The 17,270-nt window shown below is 34.2% G+C and overlaps 2 protein-coding genes across 4 annotated transcripts in view; one reads left to right on the forward strand and one right to left on the reverse strand.

The window, feature by feature from the left end:
• The window catches only part of LOC139851522 (uncharacterized), a 158,268-nt gene that overhangs the window by 33,648 nt on the left and 107,350 nt on the right, over positions 1–17,270 (reverse strand). The gene's annotated exons all lie outside the window — the stretch shown is intronic.
• On the forward strand, positions 6,454–15,771 carry LOC139852094 (probable serine/threonine-protein kinase PBL21). The gene is made up of 9 exons (XM_071841317.1): positions 6,454–6,736; positions 7,045–7,050; positions 7,153–7,605; positions 7,654–7,663; positions 8,092–8,197; positions 8,276–8,536; positions 13,330–13,530; positions 13,981–14,034; positions 15,685–15,771. Exons 1-9 carry the CDS (start codon positions 6,454–6,456, stop codon positions 15,769–15,771), a joined length of 1,461 nt encoding a protein of 486 aa, XP_071697418.1.

The following is a 17,270-nucleotide window of genomic DNA, read 5'->3' on the forward strand; positions in this document are numbered from 1 at the left end:
CAACTAGTTTCGCCTTTTCTTTAGGCGACAGATTGGATACTAACCGGTTACATAACTTAAAGTTCCCCTTACTTCTAGCATCGATAGCCCGTTTAAAAAGTTTCTTCATTAAACTGTTAATAACGGGGTCATTTAATTTCGTATCAACAACGGGGTTCTTTATTATCAAGTCATCATTAGATTTTACTTCATTTTCCCCACACTTAGGCGTTTTATTATTGCTAAGCACTACCGTTGGAGTTGGTAAAACAACATGGTTATTACCAATCATTTTTACTGGTTCAACGGTTTTAGTTGGTGGAGATTTAGACTTTCGAATCATAAAGGTGATAGATTTGTTACCACTTTTAAGTGTCATTCTTCCATTTCCTACATCAAATAACGCCCCGGTGGACGCTAAGAATGGGCGACCTAAAATTAGAGGAATGTTTGGGTCCTCTTCTATGTCAATGACAATAAATTCGATTAGAAAGGTTAAATTGCCTACTTGAACGGGTAGGTTGTCAGCAATTCCAACTGGGTGCTTAATGGTTTGATCAAAGAGTCGAACACTCATATCCGTTGGACTTAACTCACCTACACCTAATCTCTTATATAAGGAAAGAGGCATAACACTCACACTCGCACCTAAATCTGCTAGTGCATCATACATGACACAATCACTAAGTAGACAAGGAACAATAAATTCACCCGGATCACCTATCCTAGGAGGAGGTTTTGGTGGAACTGTCTTCACCGGGTTTACTTTTACGGCTTTTGTTTCTTGCACTTTCTTATTCTTTTTCTTCTTCTTCTTTCCAGAGGTATCACAATCTTTATTACCTATCACTTGCTCATACTCAACTCCTTTTCTTGGAAACGGGATGGGTGGTTTGTATGGTGCCACCACTGGCTTTACATACTCGGGTGGTGGTGGTGGTGTAACTTTTTCATTGTTACTCACATCTAAAACCTTCCCATCTTCTGGAGCTGGTTTTTCAGAATTCGTTGAAACCATGTTAACATTCTCATTCCGAGGATTTACTTCAGTATCACTCGGTAGCTTTCCTTGTTCCCTCTCACTCATCATGCTAGCAAGAGTACCTACGTGTTTTTCTAGATTCAAAATGGAAGCTTGTTGAGTTCTTAATGACTGATCAAACCTCTCGTTCGTTTGGGTTTGAGATGTAATGAATTGTGTTTGAGATTCAATCAGCTTTGCCATCATTTCTTCTAGATTTGGCTTTTTCTCTTCGGGTTGTTGTGGTGGTTTATACAAGCTAGGTCTTTGTTGATTGAAAGTGTTGTTTTGAGTTGGTTGGTTATTCGGACCTTGTTGGTTATACCAGTTATTTTCGGGTCCTTTTGGATTGTAAAGAATGTTTTGATTTCGATTTAAGTTTAGCCTTGGCGGTTGATAATTATTTTGATAATTATTTCCCGGCCTTTGGTTCATATAGGAAACATTCTCTCGTTGTTCCATCGTTGGTTCAATGTGACAATCTTTCAATAAGTGTGGTCCACCGCATTGCTCACAACTGATTCGTATTGCGTGAATATCTTTATTCATCTTTTCCATTCGTCTTTCGAAAGCATCTATTTTTGCGGAAACGGAATCAAAGTCAGGGCTAGAATCGGCTCTAGCCGCTTTAGATGATCGAAAGATATCTTTTTCTTGGTGCCACTCATGCGAGTGGGAGGCTGTGTTATCAATAATTTTGTAAGCTTCAGTTGCGGTTTTCTTCATGATGGAACCACCAGCGGTTATGTCGATGTCTTTTCGTGTGGCGATGTCTACGCCTTTATAGAAGATTTGTACTATTTGAAAAGTATCTAATCCGTGTTGAGGACATCCTCTCAACATCCTTCCGAATCTTGTCCACGCCTCATATAATGTTTCATTTGGATTTTGCGCGAACGTAACAATTTCTCCTTGAAGTCTCACGGCTTTAGATGCCGGAAAGAATCTTTTAAGAAATTTCTCAACTAAAACATCCCATGTGTCAATCGCCCCTTCAGGTAACGATTCTAACCAATCTTTGGCTTCTCCCTTTAAAGTCCAGGGAAACAACATGAGATAGATCTGTTCATCCTCCACTTCTCGGATTTTGAATAGTGTACAAATTCTTTTAAACGTACGAAGGTGTTCGTTTGGGTCTTCATTCGGCGTACCACTATATTGGCACTGATTAGTTACCATGTGTAGAATTTGTCCTTTGATTTCATAATCTGGCGCATTAACTTCTGGCTTAATAATGGCGTGACCTTGGCCCGTGCGTGTGGCTCTCATTCGATCTTCCATACTTAGAGGTTCCAGATTTTCCATGATTGGAAGTGTTGTTTCCGAATCACTAGAGGTTTCTGATTTAATGGTTTCTTCCTCAGCAATCTCTGTTTGAATGATTGGTGGTTCCGGAGGAATAATTAGTGGATCAGGGTCTCGGAATTGTCCCTGAGTATTCTCCGGATTCTCAATTGTGAGGTTGGTTTCAAAAACTGGATTATCGGAAATTTGAGTATTTGGTCGACTAGATGACGATTCTAAAGAAAAATCAACGGCGGCGATATTTGCTAAATGCCTTGATCGAGTTACAGGTGGTGAACGTATAAAAGGTGGTGAACGTCTTGCTCGGTGCATTCACTGAATATCCTATTAGTTTTAAAAAGGAAAGAAAAATTATAATAAGTTATCCAACCAATAGACTTTTCTGATTTTGCCCACGTTTCGAATAGCCAAAAGATGCAGCAGAGGGGCAGGATTCGTTTGGTCTCAATATAATTGAGTACTGTTTGGCTCCAATAACCCGGTCCACGTACAAATCCAACTATTACTACGAACCAGAAAATTTTGATGTCTATTAATTTAACCACTTAAAATAAATTTTCGTAATTTTAAGAAATTTAGAGAAGAAGTAGAAAAAATTCTAAGTCTTAAAAACTAGAATGGCGAGAAATAAGAGAGAAAAAGATTGCGCGTCGAAAAGTGTCGAAAAATAAAAAGGTCGAAAAATAGGCGTCGAAAAATAAAAATAAGAAAGTAGTGCGAAATACGGCGTCGTAAAATTCTAAAGCACCTAAAACTTAGTCTAAGGAATAAGCACTTAAGGGATTTTACGGCAAAGCCTAAAAATCTAGGAGTAAAAATAACTATAGCAAAAACTAAGTTTAAAATTAAATATGAGCTAAAAATACAAAAGTTACGCTACAACGATTAAAAAGGTACAAAATATAAAAATATACAAAAAGTTGTAAAAAGTACAATTTTTATAAAAATATTATTTTATATTATTTATTTAATAAAACTATTAATTTTACAATTTAATAAAAACTTATTTAAACTAAATACATAAATAAAAATAAAACTTAAAACTAATAATAATAATAATAATAATTAGGTTTTAATAATAATAATAATTAAAAATAACCCGTGATTAGGGTTTTTGTCCGTGTGTCAGAAGGCCTCCGCGAGTCGCGGCAAATAAAGAGGAAAACTCCGCGAGTCGCGGGGTTCAGGAATTCAGTTGACAGCTTTTGTTTTTACGCGTTTTTCTTTTTTTTTTTTTTTTTTTTTTTTTTTTTTTTTTTTTTTTTTTTTTCTGTTTTTTAATTAAATAAAAGATATTAAAATTAAAACTTATATTTTTATAAACTAAAATAAAAATAAAGAAACTTTTAAAACTTAACTATTTAACAAAGTCTTAAAAATACATATATTTTTTTTTTTTTTCTTTTTTTATATTTTTTTTTTTTTTTTTTTTTTTTCGTTTTTTTTTTTTTTTTTTTTTTTTTTTTTTTTTAAAAAAACGATTTTTTTTTTTTTTTTTTTTTTTTACAAATTTTTTTTTTTTTTTTTTTTTTTTTTAAAAAACGCTTTTTTTTTTTTTTTTTTAAAAAACGATTTTTTTTTACAAATTAATAATTTTTTTTATAATTATAATTTTTTTTTAAAACTTTTTTTAATTCATTTACTATTCATGAATAGTAAATGAAAATAAATTAATTAATTTACTATTCACATGAAAGCGACATGATAGCAATTATTAATTATAAGTTACATAATATACCCCTGAAGTATTTAATAAATACGACTTTTTTTTTTAAATTTTACGTAAACTTTTATTCTTAAATATTTTTATATTATTATATTCTATTTCAATATTATTATATTATTATATTCTATTTCAATATTATTATATTATTATATTTTATTTCAATATTATTATAATTAAAAATATAGCGTTTTAGCGCTCCCCGGCAGCGGCGCCAAAAACTTGATGTGAAGCGAGGTGTATATAAAATAGCTTATATTTTTACTAGGAAATACTACAAAATATGACACAAGTTTTATTAATTTACGGAGTGGGATATACCTAAACCTTGCTACAACACTATAGGCAGTGTACCTAATCGTAGAGTAGTGTAGTTTTTAGTAAGTCCGGTTCGTTCCACAGGGAGCTGGTGATACTTACTATATTTTTAACTATATTTATACAAAATATATATAATTATATAAGTAGTAATATTATTATAAAAGGGGGGTTTTACCGTTTAATGACCGGTTTGTCGATTCTATATTTTAAGCGCAAAGATAAATGACGATAATTAAAGTGCGTAAAATAATGACAATAAATAAAATGACAGTAAATAAAATTGCGAGTAATAAAATGACAGTAAATAAAGATACGATGAGAAATATAATAAAAGAATTATGCTTATTTAAACTTCCGTAATCATGATGTTTGACGTGTTGATTTTAATTTATTACCATGGGTTAATTGTCCTTTGTCCTGGTTTATTTGATACGTCTATCTGGTTTTTGTCCATAATAGTCCATCGGTCATAAATATAAAGTGCGAGTATCCTCGTCAAATTACCCTTATACCCGAAGTCAAATATTCCAACTAATTAAGGATTTAAACTGTGACGCAGTTATCACTTCTGTCAATAATTACACCAGTTATCACTGTATGTAATCCACCCCTGTTTTAATTAGTTTATGAATATTAATTCATCCACTTGATCAGAATGAATAATCAATTACCCAACCCAATTGATTAATTAAATGATTATAACAGATTCCATATGAACGTCACTAAATAGGACAACCATAATCATTATTAATTATTAGGATAGTTAATTTGAAGATAGGTTCGACAGACTCCAATGAGTTGTCACTCAATTAGACAATACCCCCCATCTATTAATAGTCAATAATCCAATTTCCACAAGTGTCGGTCTTTTGCCCAAACCTTAATTATGGTCCAAAGTTCAATAACCCAATTTTAGTAATTAGCCCAACATCATGAGTACTTCATTTTAAATAAGCATAATAACGACTTAGCTACGAGACATTAATGTAAAAAGGTTGAACATAACTTACAATGATTAAAAATAGCGTAGCGTTACACGGACAGAATTTCGACTTACATACTCAAAAGATCTCTATCATAAATCTTATTATTATCATAATTTAAAATTAAAATTAAGATTATTGTTATATCTTATTAAGTTAACATTATGATAGAGATATAGAATATAGATATTGATAATTGATATAGATATTTGATTGATAAAAAAAAGATCGGAAAAAATTCCTTACATACTCATTCATCGAACGTAATCTTCCTTTTATAGGCAAATTAGAAATTGAATTTTCATTTACGACCCCTGAACTATGCTCAATTAACAACTTTTTATTATTTAATATTATTCTTATTATGAATTATTTAAATATTATATTTTATTCTTGTGCATAGTTGACTCGTAATTTTTACACCGTTGCGTCGAGCGTTGAGAGTTGGTTCATGTCCCGGTTCCGGATTTTCGAACGTCCTTTCGTATAATTTAATATCTTGTACTTTGCGTTTTGTAACTTGTACTCTTGTCATTTTTAGACGTTCTTCATCAATAATTTGAACCTTTTGAATTGTATCTTGTACATTTGAGCTTTTTGGATGTTTTGGTCTTTCAAATCTTCGTTTTTGTCTTTAAATCTTCATTTTCGAGCGATTTGCGTCTTTCGTCTTCGCACTTATTTATTTAACTATTACAACTAAAAATAAGGAAATTACATTTAAAAACTTTACATATTGGAACGATATTGCTACAAAATATATGTTCATTTGGAGCACTATCAGGTACTTTGCTTGAACCATATGAACTAAAAAGTCAATATTGAACATGCAATTTATGTCTCTTCAAATTAGTGAATTAACTAATTCTTATATATTTTGTATAAAAATGCACGATTGTTGTTGCAGGGTGTCCATTGAACTTTACATCACTCGAATACGAACCAAATGGAGACTGCATAGATCATGAAAAACAACTTAAAATGAAGTCATGGGGAATTCTCAAAACAACCTTATGTTGCCAACCTCCTCTAACGATAATCTCCAAATCACTCGCTCGATTATCAACCAATTCATCGAACCCAACAATCTTTTTAGACTTGAATCCTGTTCATCCCTATCCATGGCTGATATCAAGAATAATAAGGAATTTAACGACGCGAGTGAGTCATGTGATTTTTCACAATCATACAATTCTTATGATGATATATGTAGGGATTGTAGTCGTGCGGTCTTGAAGGCTCGAGACTCGTTGGTTAAGGGATTGGATGTGAAAGGAAACGAAACCGAGAGCGAGATTTGTGGAGTTGCTGTCGTGACTGCAATTGCTTCCGAAAAATGGAACGAGAGCTCGTTCGATGCTGTTGATGATTTTTACGGATGCTTGCACATATTAGATGAGCATGGTAAGAATTTTCAATAAAAAAAACAATATTTGTTTTTAAATTTCTTTTTAACGACGGCCCTAGGCTGTTGTTAAGGTGCATAAGATGCTTGTACAAAACAATAACCGTCAACCAAAAGTCAATAATAACCGCTATGTACATCACATTTATGCATGTTAACGACAACCCCTAAAACTGTCGTTAGAAAAAACCTTTATTTTATCATCAACATTTCTTAATTATGAATTAAATTAGGCTACTTATACCAAAATCTAAGAATTTTTTCTGTTTCTAACATTTGGTTTTTATTTTTTTTATTTTCTTAACAGATCCAGGTTACATCAAAATAAAACGTAAGCTAATCTCGTAACATTTTTCACAACATTAACAATCTATAGAACCATTTTTAACATCATGTTATAAAATTCTTCAACCAGGTTCCGTTTTCCAGACACTATTAGGGGTCATTTTGGCTAGTGTGGCGTTTATGCTCGTCATTATGCTAGTAAAGTACGTAACACGAAAGAATATGCAAGAAAACAAATCGGGTCAATTTCACACAAAAGAGATACCTACAGCATGGTCTGGTCTTTATACTTTTTCTAAGGCTGAAATAGAGCACGCGATGAATTTTTCGGATGAAAAAAAGTTTTTGGGTCGTGGTAGCGCAGGTGAGGTTTATAAAGGGATTTTGCCAAGTGGACAAGCCGTTGCGATTAAGCAAATAAGTAATAAAAATAACACCGATTCTTTCACACGAGAAGTTGAAGGTTTATCGAGGATACGACATCCGAATCTTGTTTGTCTATTTGGTTGTTGCATTGAAGACGGCGAACACTATTTGGTTTACGAGTATTGTCCTGCTGGAAATCTTGCTCACCATCTCTTGAGTAAGTAACTATTTCATATACCTGGCAAACGGGTTGGGTTGGGTGAAGGATCAAACAGGTTTGGGTCGAAACCGGTCATTGGTCGCAACGGGTCGGCTTTTAAATAGGTCGAATGGGTTTGGGTTGAAACAGGTAATGGTTAATACCTCATAATATGTAAAATTAGAGGTTGAGAATACGGGGGTCTGGTAACGGGTCAACACAAGTTGGAGTCAAACAAATGGTTTTATAATACAATATTTCAAAAAAAAAAAAAAAAATAATAATAATAATAGAAAAGAAACATTATGCAATTAAAGTAAACTTTTTGACCGACTTGACCTGTTTCACTTAGATTTTTTCTTTTACCTGTTTGATGGGGTAATATATAACAGAATTGACCAATTCATAAGTAAACGAGTCAAAATTGTAACCTTTATGTACAATACATACGCTAACACAATACTGGCGTACTGACATGTATGAAACTAATGCTGGAAAAGATAGTGTTCTAACTTGGGAAAGAAGAGTCAAAATTTTGAGAGATTGTGCACTTGCGATTCGATTTCTTCACCATTATATAGATGGATGCATTGTTCATAGAGATATTAAGGTATTTTGGCACTAAAGTAATTTAAGTAATTCCAAAAATGTGACTTGATATTTTTTGTATGAATTGTTTCATTTGTAGCTTACAAACATTCTTCTTACGGAGAACTTAGATCCAAAGCTGTCAGATTTTGGATTGGCGAAAGTTCTTGGTATGGAAGAAAGCAAAGTTTTCACAGATGTTCGAGGAACTATAGGTTATATGGACCCCGAATACATGAGCAACGCTAAGTTAACATGTGCTAGTGACATTTACAGTTTTGGTATTGTTGCCCTTCAACTTCTTTCGGGTCAAAAAGTCATTGAGCTTGATCTTGAAGCCAGAGATCAACTCACAAGAAAGGTATAAATACACTACTCTTTTCACTCATGAGTGTTATACTACTCGTTAAAGAATTACAAATTCTAGTGAAGTCGGTAAGTTAAAAAGTGGGGCCTAAAATAATTAATAACTTGCTAGAATAGAAGTTTAGTAAACAAAATATGAACAAAGAATGTACAAACTTGAAGTGTATTGTAAATGGTTTTCCTTATTTTCAAATGTTACATGCTACCTCTTTAAATACAAGAGAAATATTAAATGCATAATAAATGCAAACCAACTATACCTAAGAAACATTAAATGCTAGATATAAAAGAGATATCCTATAATCTCTATATTAAATGCAAGATATCTTAGAGATATGCAAAATCTCTATATTAAATGCAAGATATCTTAGAGATATGCATTAGATTGCACTAATATTTTAACACTCCCCCTTAGTGCAAACTCTCGATCAATAATCCCCAACGTTTCTCAAAATTCCATGAGCTTGGTTTTCATTAGAGCTTTAGTAAAGATGTCGGCTACTTGAGCATTTGTCCTTACGTTTGCTAGCTCGATTTCCCCGCTAAGAACCTTTTCATGAATAAAATGATATCTCATTTCTATATGCTTAGTACGGACATGAAACACGGGATTCGAAGCAAGCTTGATTGCACTTTCGTTGTCACATTTCAATTTGACAACATAATCTACTTTTTCAAGTATGTCACCAACCAATCTTCTTAACCAAATACATTCTTGAGCCGCCATTGTTGCAGCTATGTATTCTGCTTCCGTGCTAGACAAAGCAACAACATCTTGCTTCTTGCTACACCATGAAATAACCGCGGAACCCATGTTAAAACAGTAACCCGAAGTTGAATGGCGATCATTTGCGTCTCCCATCCAATCTGCATCCACGAAACCATTTAACAAAACATCATCACACTTCTTGTACCACAAATCGTGACCCATTGATCCTTTCACATAACGAAGGATCCTTTTTGCTGCATCAAGATGAACATTAGTTGGACATTGCATAAATTGAGAAACAATGCCAACCGAGTAAGAAATTTCCGGCCTTGTGATGATTAGATAGATCAAACTCCCAACCATTTGTCGGAACAACTTCACATCCTTGAGCTCTTTTCCTTGATCTTTCTTCATTTTGAGGTTTGGTTCCATTGGAGTAGTCATAGGCTTTGACTCCCCCATGTTGAAACGTTCCAAGAGACTTCTTGCATAACCCCTTTGAGAGATAAAGTACCCGTTTTCTAATTTATCGACTTTCAAGCCAAGAAAACATCCAATCTCCCCCAGATTCTTCATTTCAAAACGAACCGAAAGATCATCTCTTAAACGAGAGATTTCTGACTCGTTTCCTCCGGTGATAATCATGTCATCAACATATAATAATACCAAAACATGGAAACCTGGTTCTTTCTTTACAAACAAACTAGAATCCGCATCAGAAATCTTAAAACCACAAAAGACAAGGTATTGTGCAACCTTACCGTACCAAGCTCTCGGAGCTTGTTTCAAGCCATAAAGAGCTTTCTTCAACCGGCACACATATTCTGGAAATTGATTTGAAATGAACCCAATAGGTTGTTCCATGAACACCTCACGATCAAGCTCTCCATATAGAAAAGCATTCTTCACATCAAGTTGCCACAATTTTCACCCTTTGTAAGCCGCTAATGAGATTATTGTTCTCACCGTTACCATTTTAGCCACGAGGCTAAAAGTTTCCTCATAATCAAGCCCATAACTTTGACAAAAGCCACGAGCCACCAACCGAGCCTTGAACCTATTAATGGTTCCATCCGAGTTCTTCTTCAAACGGTAGACCCATTTGCAAGTAACTGGTTTATATGCTTCCGGTTTCTTGACAAGCTCCCAAGTTTCATTCTTTTCCAATGCATCAATTTCCTCTTGCATTGCTTTTCTCCTATCCGGAGAATCTTTAGCTTCTTCATAACATGTTGGTTCTTCAGTTAAGCCACCTGAAAAGAAACAAGTTGTGACTGTGTTCACCTCATAGTCACTTAGATGTTTTGGTTGTCTTTTTTCTCTTGTTGACCTTCTAACTTGAGTTGGTACTTCTTCAATAGGCGTCTCTTCTTGATTTTGAGAAACACCATCATTCTCACTTTCTTCTTGAGTGTCGAAGCTAGGAAACATAAATTTGTAATCTCTATTTTCTTCACCATTTTTGCTTGATTCAGAAAATTGAGAAGACACTTCATCAAATACCACATCTCTTGAAGTGGTAAACATCTTTGTTTCTTGATCCATACACCTCCAACCTTTCCTGTGAGAATCATAACCAACAAAAATACACTTTCGAGCTTTTGGGTCAAGTTTGGTTCGGTTAGATTTTGGAACATGAACATAACAAATAGAACCAAACACCCTAAAATAGCTTACATTAGGCTTTTCAATATAAGCTAGCTCAAAAGATGATTTTTGTGTACCTGGCCAAGATGGTAACCGATTAGATACATGACAAGCACATTGAAGTACTTCCGCCCATAGCTCCCTATGCAGCCCCTTGTCATGTAACCAAGATAAGCATATTGAAACAAGGTAAGCAATCTTTCTTTCTGAAACCCCATTTTGTTGTGGAGTATCCGGACAAGTCATTTGGCGAGAAATACCATTTGTTTTACAATAAGTAAAGAAATCATTTGACATGAATTCTCCACCATTATCACTCCTAAGAGCTTTTACATTTCTCCCAAATTCTGATTCTACCGCTTCTTTGAACTCTATGAACTTTGATAAGGCTTCACTTTTCTCCTTTAGAAATTTCACCCAAGTAAACCGAGAATAGTCATCAATTAACACCATGACATAGCAATGACCGCCATAACTTGGTGTTTTTGTTGGCCCCATCAAGTCCGTATGAATCAAGTCAAGCAAACCTTGTTTTCGATTTGTTGACTTCTTATATGGAAGTCGGTGTGACTTTCCATATTGACATCCTTGGCATATTACTTCCTCACGAACATTCTTTAATTGAGGAATTTCATCAACTAGTTTATGTGAGAATATCTTTTGCAACATTTGATATCCCACATGGCCTAGTCTAGCATGCCAAATAGCTCCGTTGTCGGTTTGACTTGTTTTCTTCACATAAGCCTCACCTGCGGACAACACAAACAAAGAACCTTTCTTTTCTCCCGTGAAAAGAACATCACCCACAATCTCCTTGACATTCTCAAGGACCTTCACATCCGTTGGACCAAAAAGAACATATTTTCCAGATTCGGTAATTTGAGGTACCGAAACTAGATTCTTGGTCAATTCAGGAACAAGATAAACATCTTTCAAAGTAAAAGTATTATTATTAACATCAATAATAGCATTACCTTCCTTTTTAACCGGATGAGTTGAGTTGTCGGCCGTGATTACAACTCGATTTTGATTGTGATCTCTAACGTCATGAAGAAGAGTTCCATCACCGGTCACATGATGAGAGCAACCCGAATCAATAATCCATTGATTCTTCTTAACAACCGTATCAACGGTAAAACATTGCTCCCATTTGACTTCATCATCATCGTTGCTTGAACAAGCCACGTTTGCTTTTGTGACTTTAGAACGACAATATTTCTTGATGTGACCAACTTTCCCGCACTTGTAACATGTGGGAGGTTTCTTTTCATAGTTACTTTTGTAACTAGTTTGCTCTTCTTCTTTTTCTTTGCTAGAAGAACCTTTCTTGAAGTTCTTCCCTTTTGAAAACAATACCGCATCATTTTCAAATCCTTTAGCCATTTGCTTGGCCAAAGCTTCTTGATTAGAGAGCAAATTCTCTAATTCTTCAACCGAAGGTTGAGTAGACCACCCCTGTATAGAGGTTATGAATGGAACATACTCTTTCTTCAAACCACGAATTAAATATCTTCGCAACCGTGATTCACTAATTTTCTCGTTTGTATCAATCTCTGAAATTTCAGAACAAAGAGTTTTTACCCGTAAGAAATATTCAGAAACTGACATACCTTCTTGTCTTGAGATTGCTAACTCATTTTCCAAGAATTGCAACCGTGCGGTATTCTTCTTGGTAAAGAGTTTCTCAAGAGTATCCCAAACATCCTTTGGCGAGTTAAGATCACGAACGTGTTCTATGAACTCTTTGCTAATTGATGTCCTCAACGCAAAGAGAGCCTTCCCACACTTAATCTTTCATTTTCTTCGTGACTCGCCTTGCTCAAGAGTTTCTACGGGAATTATGGCATCGCTTCCGGCCACAAGTTCCCATAGGTCTTGACCTTGGAGATAAGCTTCCATACACATCTTCCAATACTTGTAGTTGTTGCCTACAAGTCTTTCCATACCATTGAACATACTTCCATCGTTTACATTTGAGACTTCCATTTATGATTAGCAAGAAACTAGTTTACACTTTGAGTAATTGCACACAAAGTTTAACTTAGGACTAAACTTATAATCAAGTTTATAACCAAGCTCTTGATACCATAAAATAATTAATAACTTGCTAGAATAGAAGTTTAGTAAACAAAATATGAACAAAGAATGTACAAACTTGAAGTGTATTGTAAATGGTTTTCCTTATTTTCAAATGTTACATACTACCTCTTTAAATACAAGAGAAATATTAAATGCATAATAAATGCAAACCAACTATACCTAAGAAACATTAAATGCTAGATATAAAAGAGATATCCTATAATCTCTATATTAAATGCAAGATATCTTAGAGATATGCAAAATCTCTATATTAAATGCAAGATATCTTAGAGATATGCATTAGATTGCACTAATATTTTAACAGGGCCGCCTAATTTGGTGAATTTTTGTAGGCGAAGGATGTGAACATGGGTAGACGTCCATTGACAGATTTCGAAGACCCAAGACTGAATGGGAATCTAAACACTCAAGATTTTGAATCGATACTACAAGTTGCAGTGTTATGTGTTGCCAAATCGAGCAAAGGCCGGCCAACAATAGATGTTGTGTTTAGTGAGATGGATAAAGCATGGCAAAACACAGCAGCAGATATGGTAAGGGTCTCTAAAGCCTTTTCAGATTAAACCTGGTTTTAGACAACAATCATGTTGAAAGTAGGTAGCAATATAGACCCATTAACTTGTGAATGGGTCGTTCTGCAATGAAATGAGTAATATTCATCGAAACTGCCATTAGAATGACCCTAAACTTAATATTAGTACACAAATAAAATCCAAAAGTCCCACAAAGTGTATTTTAGTACATAAAACCTCTGTCGTATCCACATCTAAAAGTTCATATTATGATTTGAACAATATATTTATTCATAAGAATAAAGGAAATTTAAATTGTGGACACAAAGTGTTTCAAGTCAGAATGACCCGTAAACTTTTCGACACATTATGGAACCCGCTAGACACGCCCATTTTGTCACTTCTAACTCTAAACCATATTCTAAGCTAAATGAGTACTAGACCCATAATCTATCTTTTGGTATTAAACAGCGAGCAAAAAGAGAGATGAAGTCATTCACAGCAACACAACAGGCAAAATCGCTGGTAATCCCTCTATGAAATGGTGACAACTACAGTTGCAAGGTGCTTAGTGCATGATCCTCTGTGTTTAATCCCCTTAAAGAACTATAGAAATAAAGGTGTTCTTGGGTGTACAGCCTTTTTTTATGTACATAATATAATATATGAGTATGATTCCAGGTTATGTTTGCTTGTATACCACAATGGATTTTGAAACACGGTATGTATTTAGCCTGCCTTAATATTTGTTTTATCCATGTGCTCCCAACCTTTACAAAATATGAAATTACCTTATTCAAAATGTTGTTTTTCTTTTTACTTTTCCAAATCATTAGTGGAGAAATAGATGATATTCTTTACTTATAACTGGATTAAAAAGGTAAATTAAGGTTGCATTTGATAAATAAATGCTTTAGTGCTGAATAGTTCATAATCTTAATGATTCAATGTCTCTTACTAAACTTTATCTGAATGAAAATAAGATATTTGATAATATGAACGAACAGCAAATTGTTGTAAATTTAGAGTTTCGATTTCAGATTTCTGAGAGTCGTGTAATCACTTTCAGATCAAAGTATTTCGATGTTACTATCGAAATCTTCAATCGGATAAAACTCAGAATATTTGAACAATCGATCTGTGTTTTTTGTGTATGTGAATTTGAAAACGTACCAGGAAATTAAATAACCAAAAAACGGGTTCATAACTGCCGAATGGCAGTTCAATCTATAACTGCCAAGGCAGTTTCATAACTGCTAAAAAAGGCTCAAAACCGGGCTTTTATTTTGGGTCAAACCGGGTCAAAATCGAATTTTAAAAAAAGACTCTGCCCCTTGGACTTGGACCCCGCTATCGGGGGCGCTGCCCCCGAACCCCCGTCATAATCAAGATAAGTTCAAACAAGTGTGCACTCCACACTTTCCCAAACTTGTTCGATATTTATCAAGATTATTTTGGTTAACAAATTAATCCCATTACACTTAAATCATATTGGTGACACAAATCACCAACACAAATTAGGTAAAATTATCTTATTAACGTGTTACATTAATAAAAAAAATTCAATAATATACTTGTTTGTTGAGTGTTCTGGATATAATTTAAGGAAGATATTACGAAAAATTTAGATGCTTAATGGTTAAGAGAGTGTTTCAGCTCTAAATAGCTCAGCACTAAATGCTCAACCATTCAACCTCATATGTTATTTAGAGATCGCCTTGAATGCTAAATGGTCCAACATTAAGCGCTAAATTCATTCAATTTTATAGGTAAACACACACACCTAAGTATAATATCGAACCCATCAAACCAATAAAAATGTTTCACATTCGTACATGAAGTTGAAACAACTAATATACATAATGTATTAGTTTCGTCTTCTTTCTCCATCATGTTTATACAAATTTAAATCTTAAAAAAACAATTGTAAAGTTAAACATTACACACCTGCAACATGAAAATACCCCTATGCAGAGGTAACTTCCAAATGCAAGAGATTGTTGACGGAACACCATGTGTCGTACTTGCAGTTGCAGCAAACATAGTGATAGCCACAAAGCGTATAATCTTACTGAAATCTAGCACACATGTACCATGATTAGCAATAACAACCATTATACGGTCCAGCAACTCCAAATAAGAGACCAAATTTAACAACTTTATGACGCATAACAGAGCTCAAACGAAATGAACCACCCTATTTCAACTTCTTTTCAAGGGATTTTACTAGGTTTGGCTGGTTGGACGTACAACTGTGAGTAGATTCAAAACGACATCCAAATTTGGTTTTCGGATTTGTAGTTGTCATCACCTATAAATAAACAAATGCCACCTAAGGCTTATCTTTTTGCTTTGTTTGACCACCCTTTGAAACAACACTAACTTTTCCTGGATGCATTCTTAACGCATTAGCAAACATCCGTTTTGCAGCTCCAATATGTTCCTCTTTAACATAATGCTTGGGAACATTTACATTAGTTGAAGCCTCAACTTTTATGCTTGAAGGTGTCTTCCGAATGGAACGCATCTCATTGTTTCCACTTACACGTTGTTGACCATTTGACTTTGGATTAGTTTCAAAGCTTGAACCAGTATTTTGACCTTTTAACTGACTTTTCACCTCACTAGCAGGTTCCTGGGCATCTTTGACCTGTATATCTTGATTAGATTGTTTGACTTTTTGACCAAGCGCATGAGCAATCATACGACGAGCAACTACTGGATTATTTCGAGGCCTCTCTTCTTTAAACAATAATTCCATGTCATCATTGTCTGTCGAGAAAATTCGTTTCCGAGCTGCCAAGTAAGCTGCTTCTCGATCCTCAAGAGAAATTCGAGCAGATAACGTTTCTACCCTCGCCCCTGAGTAACATAACAATAAATTTATAAAATATTAAATGGGCTGAATGATTTAATAGTCAGACATAACATAGTCAAGTACCCACAAAAGAACTTTTGTTTAAAGGTTAACAAAAGAAAACTCTAACACTACAATAACTATAGTTTATGTCATCAGTCAACCGAACGCATTAAACCGGTCTTGACCTATAACTTAACCCTACAGGGATCAATTCCAAGCCATTTACTTACGATTCTGTTACATTTTATAACCAATAAGATCAAATGGGTATAAGAGACAAATTGAGTAGAAAGTGGATCAAACGAGTAGCCCATAGTGTATTAGTAATGCATAAAAAACTTGACATCATTCAGTTAAAAAATAGAATATTATTGAAATAACAGAGTTTTTGTAATCATATTTGATGATTGCAGGTTTTGAGCTACTCCAAAAAATTACATCTTTTGACCCATCACCCAACCAACCCGATCTGCACCTGCCTTAAACATAATCCTAAAAACAAAATTGTTTACTAGACTTGGACAAAAACAATACCAGCAGAGACATTATGTCGTCGCGATAAGAGCTGCTGGGATGTAACTGGAGAATGGTAGTCATCATGCTCCCATAACATATCTGCAACAAGAATCGATGGTCTGCAAATCAAAAGATAGGAAACTAATGTGTTGATCAGAATCTTAAAAGTTAACAAGCCAACAGCAAAAACACGTACTAATAATTATACATTAAGTTGTTATTAATCTAACTTGTCAGCAGACAAATAGAAACAAGGGATATAATTGTTTGTTAGATATACATCGACGTGTCTTCACAACGTTTTAAGACAAGACGCCTATCATCTCCTTCACCGATAGATTGATGAGAAAATCTTGAATACAAAAAAGAAAGATTGTTACTTTCA

The sequence above is a fragment of the Rutidosis leptorrhynchoides genome, chromosome 6 (genome assembly GCF_046630445.1).
Source record: "Rutidosis leptorrhynchoides isolate AG116_Rl617_1_P2 chromosome 6, CSIRO_AGI_Rlap_v1, whole genome shotgun sequence".
Classification (NCBI taxonomy): Eukaryota; Viridiplantae; Streptophyta; class Magnoliopsida; order Asterales; family Asteraceae; genus Rutidosis; species Rutidosis leptorrhynchoides.

What these genes read in the sequence shown, in the direction of transcription:
- LOC139852094 (XM_071841317.1), top strand. Translation starts at nt 6,454, where the DNA reads ATGGCTGATATCAAGAATAATAAGGAATTTAACGACGCGAGTGAGTCA. An exon ending in TTGTTCATAGAGATATTAAG is followed by an intron (nt 8,198 to 8,275) that starts GTATTTTGGCAC and finishes TTTCATTTGTAG; the next exon opens with CTTACAAACATTCTTCTTAC. An exon ending in AAAACACAGCAGCAGATATG is followed by an intron (nt 13,531 to 13,980) that starts GTAAGGGTCTCT and finishes GGTATTAAACAG; the next exon opens with CGAGCAAAAAGAGAGATGAA.